Below are 7,208 nucleotides of genomic sequence, written 5' to 3' on the forward strand. Positions count from 1 at the left end.
TCTCAAACTCCTGACCCTATGATCCGCCCACCTCGGCCTCCCAAAGTGCTGGGATTACAGGCGTAAGCCACTGTGCCCAGCCTTCATTCTTTTCCAGCTGTACTATTTCCCCAGGGGAGCTCAGCCAGCACCGTTCCATCCATGTGCTGATGACTCTCAAATATTTCTCTCCACTCCCCAGTTATCACGTTGATGTGATGTCTTGGCAGGGTCCCCCAACCCCTGAACCCCTGGGCTGTGGACAAGTAGTGATCCACAGCCTGTTAGGAACCGGGCCACCGAGCAGGAAGTGAGTGGTGGGCAAGTGAGCGAAGCTTCATCTGTATTTATTTATTTATTTATTTGTTGAGACGGAGTCTTGCTCTGTCGCCCAGGCTGGACTGCAGTGGCACAATCTCAGCTCACTGCAAGCTCCGGCTCCTGGGTTCCCGCCATTCTCCTGCCTCAGCCTCCCGAGTAGCTGGGACTACAGGCGCCCGCCACCATGCCCGGCTACTTTTTTTGTATTTTTAGTAGAGACGGGGTTTCACCGTATTAGCCAGGATGGTCTTGATCTCGTGAACTCGTGATCCGCCCGCCTCGGCCTCCCAAAGTGCTGGGATGACAGGCGTGAGCCACTGCGCCCGGCCGCTTCATCTGTATTTAAAGCTGCTCCCCGTCACTCGCATTACCGCCTGAGCTCCGCCTCCTGTCAGATCAGCGGGGGTATTAGATTCTCATGGGAACACGAAGCCTATTGTGAATTGCGCACGTGAGGGATGCAGGTTGCAGGCTCCTTATGAGAATCTCATGGCTGATGATCTGAGGTGGAACAGTTTCATCCCAAACCATCCTCACCCCGAGTCAGTGCAAAAATTGTCTTCCATAAAACTGGTCCCTGGTGCCAAAAAGGCTGGGGACTGATGTCTTCCAGGAGTCTCAAATTACTATGTCAAAAAACCTTGCCTTCCCTCCAAAATGAACTGTTCCTACCCAACTTTCTCCCATCTCATTAACTGTGCAGCTCTTCCCCTCGTTATTTAGGCCCTAAGCAAGGAGTTATCCTTGACTCTTCTGTTTCCTTCACACCGCACACCCCACATTGGCAAATCCTAGCAGCTCTAGCTTCAAGATACATCCAGTTTGACCATCTCTTACCTAACATGCTAGTTCAAACCACCACTGTCTCCCACCTGGATATAACCATGTTAGTCTCCTGAATGACCTTCCTACGTCCCCACTCTTGCCTCCCTGTGATGTATTCTCCACACAGCAGCCAGAGTAGACTCTCTAAAAACTATGAATCAGATCAGCCACTTCCCTGCTCAGAACTCTCCAGCAAGCTAAAAAAGTCGATTTTATGGGGGTATGGAGTAGAATGATGGTTGCCAGAGGCCGGGAATGGGGGTGGATGAAGAGAGGTGGGTTAATAGGTACAACTAGGCCAGGTGCGGTGGCTCATACCTATAATCCCAGCACTTTGGGAGGCCGAGGCGGGCAGATCACGTGAAGTCAGGAGTTTGAGATCAGCCTGACCAACATGATGAAACCCCATCTCTATGAAAAGTACAAAAATTAGCCAGGTGTAGTGGCAGGTGCCTGTAATCCCAGCTGGAGGCTGAGGCAGGAGAATCGCTCGAACCTGGGAGGCAGAGGTGGCAGTGAGCCGAGATTGCGCCACTGGACTCCAGCCTGTGCGACAGAGTGAGACTCTGTCTCAAAAAAAAAAAAAAGTACAAATACACATTTAGATAAAATAAGTTCTTATGTTTAATAGCACAGGAAAGTGACTACAGTTAATATAAATAGCTAGAAGAGATGTGAAATGTTCCCGGCACAAAGAAATGATAAGTGTTTGAGGTGATGGATATTCTAAATACCCTACTTTGGCCATTACACATTGTACACATGTATCAAAATTTCACATGTACCCCATATATATGTACAATTATTATGTGTCAATTTTTTAAAAACAATGACTAAAACAGAAGCATTAAAACAAAACAAAACAAAAACCACCTCTCCACTCGCTATCCACTACACTTAGAAGAGTTAAAACTTTATACCTCAAGCTCGGAAAGGTAAGTTCTGACATGGCCCCTGTCCACTCCTGCTCTCTCTACTCCTGGCCACAGCTCTGGTTTCTTTAGCCCCTCACACACCCAATGCTCACTCCCAGCCTTCACCCTGGAGGGCTCCTCTCCTGGAACACACCCTAGGCTTCTACACAAGTCACTGTGTCTCACTCGGGGCTCTGCTCAGTGTCACCCCCTAGAAAGATATTCCCCTCCCGCCCTATCTCCAGGACCCTGTGCACCCTCCCTCCTCCACCCCGGGCCCGGATACCCTCTTCCCTGATTCTCTTTGCCATTCTTCCTTCTTTAAGTACCGTGTTCCCAGGTTTACTTGTTTATGACAGTAAGCTACACAGGGGCAGAGAAAAGGTACCTGTGGCTGGAGGGAAGAGGATGGGGAGAAGCGGGCAAGGAAGGGCAGGTCGTAGAAGACCCCATTTAAGAGATGAACAAACCTCTCGTAATGATGGACGCTTTCCATTCGAGGCTATGAAGTGACAGGGCTTTCATACAAAGCAATAACAATGGACGTTACAGGAAATGAAAATAAACCAAGCACATGTAACCAACGTACCCTTTTCCTGGTTGCAGAGGCTGTTGGTGAAGATGGGAGAGTCGGGAACCTGGGGCAGGGAGGGGCAGGGGGCGGAGCTCCAGGACAGCAGGCTTCCTCTTGTGCTGCCAGCGTGGCTCCCGAGCCGTAGGAGCCAGTGGTCCGACAGGGAGGAGCTGGTAGAGCCTGTGGAGGAAACACAGAGACGGAGGCTGAGCCCAACCCTAGCCCTTCAGAGTCCTAGGGGAGCATCTCACAGCCAGATCCCCATTCCGGCCCCATCCTTCAGCCCCGGAACTACAGAACCAGAGCAGAACTGCAGAAACCAGTCAATGACGAGAGAGGAAACTCATGACTGGGTACCCATATGACGAAGCCTACAAGTTTAGGGAGAGGCATTTGAGCACAAAAAGGAAAGTATGGGCCGGGCGCAGCGGCTCACGCCTGGAATCCCAGCACTTACTGAGGCCTAGGCGAGCGGATCACCTGAGGTCAGGAGTTCGAGACCAGCCTGACCTACATGATGAAATCCCATCTCTACGAGACATACAAAAAATTAGCCGGGTGTGGTGGCAGGCGCCTGTAATCCCAGTTACTCAGGAGGCTGAGGCAGGAGGATCGTGTAAACCTGGGAGGCGGAGGTTGCAGTGAGCCGAGATTGCACTACTGCACTCCAGCCTGGGCAACAAGAGTGAAACTCCATCTCAAAAAATAAGAAACAAAACACCAACAACAGCAGCAAAGGAAAGTACGTTGACAAGCATTGAAATGCTTTCCATGAAATTCCTTGTCACCAGCTTTGGCGTCCTAAATATGTTTTTTGTTTCTTTTCCAGAGTCAAAGGACTGTATTACTCAGAACTATAGCCAGAGGCAGAGTAACAGCATTTCATTACCAGTGCCAGGGCCCCAGTACGCACAGTTCAGCAGATAATAAGCCATGTTACAGGAGTGTATCCCAAGTTTAGGGAAACCAAATCTTTACAATGGGCAGTAAGGATGCTTACCTTTTGCACCATAGGGATACATCGTCTTTATTATACCGGACTGTTAGAAAACCTTCTTTTCTCTAATCGGACAGGTTTTTACTTCTTTTTTCAACATCTCCTTCTATAAATGGAAGCTAGACTTGCGTCAGGATTGATTTAGACCTGCTGAGGACTCTTGGATTTTTTTGGCCATTTTCTGATAACTGTTAGGAGAAAATCTGCTTAATTTTTTTTTTTTTTTTAATGCTCTCTCGTCCCAAAGATAAGGACAGTTGGTTTGCAGCATGAAACAAATCACACGAAAGGGTCAGCTTTGGCACTTTTTTTCTCCAGTTCCAAGTAAGTTTGAGGCTGTCTAATAAATTAATTCCTGGAGGGCAGCAGTGTTTAAACAGCTCCTTTTGAGAGGCTGAGGCGGGCGGATCAAGAGGTCAAGAGATCGAGACCATCCTGGCCAACATGGTGAAACCCTGTCTCTACTAAAAATACAAAAATTAGCCGAGCATGGTGGTGGCACGTGCCTGTAGTCCCAGCTACTTGGGAGGCAGAGACAGGAGAACTGCTTGAACCCGGGAGGCGGAGGTTGCAGTGAGCCAAGATCATGCCGCTGCACTCCAGCTTGGTGACAGAGCGAGACTCCCTCTCAAAAAAAAAAAAAAGGTACCTTTCCTAGAAAAGTCCAGGATCCTTTATAACTGCCCTGCCTTTCCAACAGGACTGACATCAGTACATATTACATACACCTAATAAAACCTGCTGTGATATGAGACTAGGAATATGGAATTCCACACTGCCAAGTGTCACCTGCCCTGAATACAAATAATTATCCTTTTCCCCTTTCCTGAATTATCATCTATCCTTCCCACACCCTGGCAAATGAGCAACTAGTCTGTGCTACTCAGATTCTACAGCAGCAGCCTGGGCTTCCTCTGTCAGATCCTTGCCAACCTCTCCTGGTCCTGCTGAGCCTCTTCCCAGTTCTTTAAGTGACTTCACCACACCCCCTCCTGTCATGAGCAGCAGCACCTACCTCTCATGGAGCTGCTGGCTGACCAGGGAGGGATGCTGTTCCGCTTCTGATAGAAGAGGATGTAAGCGCCTCTGGTGTTGACCTCATCTTCTCGAAGCGGTTCCACCGTGCTGTCATCGTAACTGTACCACTGGCCATCCAGAGAGTTCCGGCAGTAGGCTGCAAAGGTCCCAACCCCAAGTCTCAGTTACTGGAGCCCCAAAAGGTAGGAAGACATTTCCCACTGGCATAGCTGAAAAAGTGGTATGTTTAAACCAGAATGAGAAAAAAAAAAACACAGTCCATTTTTTGGCCAGAAATGAACTTTTTTGGAATCAGAAAAGATCAACAGGTTATACCCACAGATTCTTACTGATAACGAGTGATTTTATTATTTATTTATTTATTTATTTATTTATTTATTTATTTATTTATTTATTTTGGAGATAGAGTTTCGCTCTTTTTATACCCACAGATTCTTACTGATAACGAGTGATTTATTTATTTATTTATTTGTTTGTTTGTTTGTTTGTTTGTTTATTTATTTATTTATTTGATAGAGTTTCGCTCTTTTGCCCAGGCTGGAGTGAAGTGGCACCTTCTCGGCTCACGGCAACCTCTGTCCCCTAGGTTCTAGCAATTCTCCTGCCTCAGCCTCCTGGGTAGCTGGGATTACAGGTGACTGCCACCACACCCGGCTAATATTTGTATTTTTATTAGAGACGGGGTTTCACCATGTTGGCCAGACTGGTCGAACTCCTGACCTAAGGTGATCCACCCACCTCGGCCTCCCAAAGTGTTGGGATTACAGGCGTGAGTCACCATGCCCGGCCAAGAGTACTGTTATTGTAAGTTGAATATTCTACCCCTTCCTCAGGCAAAATCTCTAATAAAAGGGAGCTCCCAAATCAGGTAGCCAAACAATAATGTCAGCATTCACCTCATTTCTTCTGAGAAGCTTCAAAATGCATATCTCTGATTAGGTATGCAATAAAAGTGAAGATGAGAATCACAATTGGGTTCATGGCATACCTCTTTCTAAGAACTGAAGTCAAACGTCTAAGGAAAGTTCATACATATTCTCACCACTTCTCAAACAACCACAACAAAATATCCTTTTCCTTGCCCTCTACGTGTCAGCAAATGACAGCATAACTCAGTAATCTGGAGGTTTGCAAACTTTTCCCATAAGGGACAAGATGACAAATATTGAGGCTTTGCAGGTCACATATGGCCACATGTTCTCTGATACACATTCTGCACGTCTTTCTCCCACTTTTAAAATTGTAAAAACCGTTTTTAATCCATGAATTATTAATAAAGTAAAAAAAGTAAAAACAAAAAAACAAAAAAAAAAACCCAGCTGGGCACAGTGGCTCACGCCTGTAATCCCAGCACTTTGGGAGGCCAAGGTGGGCGAATCACAAGGTCAGGAGTTCAAGGCCAGCCTGGCCAAAATAGTGAAACTCCGTCTCTACTAAAAATACAAAAAATTAGCTGGGCATAGTGGTGGGCGCCTGTATTCCCATCTACTTGGGAGGCTGAGGCAGGAGAATAGCTTGAACCCAGGCGGCAGAGGTTGCAGTGAGCTGAGATTGTGCCACTGCACTCCAGCCCCGGCAACAGATTAAGACTCCATCTCAAACAACAACAACAACAAACAGGCCCTAGACTGGATCTGGCCTGTGGGTCACAGTTTGCTGACCTCCACAGTAATCCAAGTCAGCCACCTAGGAGTTCATCTTTGCTCTTGCTTTTCCTTCCACTCCACACCTAGTCCAAAAGCCAGATCTATTGATTCTACTTTCAAAATATGTCTCGAATATCTTGATTGTCAACACCAGCATCTCAGCCAATGGTGTCTCTCACTCAGCCCCTGAAGCACCCTCCTAACTGGAATTCCAACTTCCACTCTAGATCCCTTCTACATATTCTCCATACAGCAGAGCAACTAGTTTGATTTGTACACTAGATTATGTCTTCACTCCTCTGCTTAGAACCTTTAAATGATTTATCATCCCTTTGGAAAAAATGCAAACTCCTATCCATGGCCTAGAGTGTCCTGCCCACTTCTCCAGCCCCACCCTTCGTCACTTAGCCCCAAATGGCCGCACTTCATCCAGGCTCTCATCATGTCTTAAACACACTGAATGTTTTCTGCCTCAGGGCCTTTGCACATGCTATGGGCTCTGCTCATAATGCAATTCCTCCCATTGTTCACATAGCTAGTTCTATCTCATCCTTAGCTCTGAGACTAAATGTGACGTCCTTGGAGAGGCCTTATATCTATCACAGACACAGTCAATCAGTCAATCAGTCACCCTTTCAAAATGCCAGGTAGTGAGAGTGCTAAAACGATAAGCATCTTTTTATTGTCTGTCCCCAAAGTGAGACTGAAGTCCCATGAGGGCAGGCCTCGTATTTGTCTTGTTCATCACTGAAGCTCCAGGACCTAGTGCAGTGTCTGGCATAGAACGGGTACTTAATAGATATTTGTGCAATGAATTAATGAGCAAAGATCCTAGATTTCTGTATAGTTCGGTGTCTTCCAAATTACCAGTCATCAGCCCATCAGGACATTGGTAATCAGTGCACTTTAAAAAA

At 46.9% G+C, this 7,208-nt stretch overlaps 1 protein-coding gene across 1 annotated transcript in view; it reads right to left on the minus strand.

Annotated features, from left to right (window-relative positions):
• The window catches only part of LOC105505458 (ubiquitin carboxyl-terminal hydrolase 43), a 189,244-nt gene that overhangs the window by 16,382 nt on the left and 165,654 nt on the right, over positions 1–7,208 (minus strand). Inside the window, exons 9-10 of the mRNA XM_011933293.1 lie at positions 4,626–4,784; positions 2,629–2,793 (exon numbers count right to left, since the gene is read on the minus strand). Of these exons, the coding sequence (XP_011788683.1) occupies positions 2,629–2,793; positions 4,626–4,784 (324 nt within the window). The remainder of the gene's footprint in view (positions 1–2,628; positions 2,794–4,625; positions 4,785–7,208) is intronic.

The sequence above is a fragment of the Colobus angolensis genome, unplaced genomic scaffold (genome assembly GCF_000951035.1).
Source record: "Colobus angolensis palliatus isolate OR3802 unplaced genomic scaffold, Cang.pa_1.0 Scaffold125, whole genome shotgun sequence".
In the NCBI taxonomy this organism is placed as follows: domain Eukaryota; kingdom Metazoa; phylum Chordata; class Mammalia; order Primates; family Cercopithecidae; genus Colobus; species Colobus angolensis.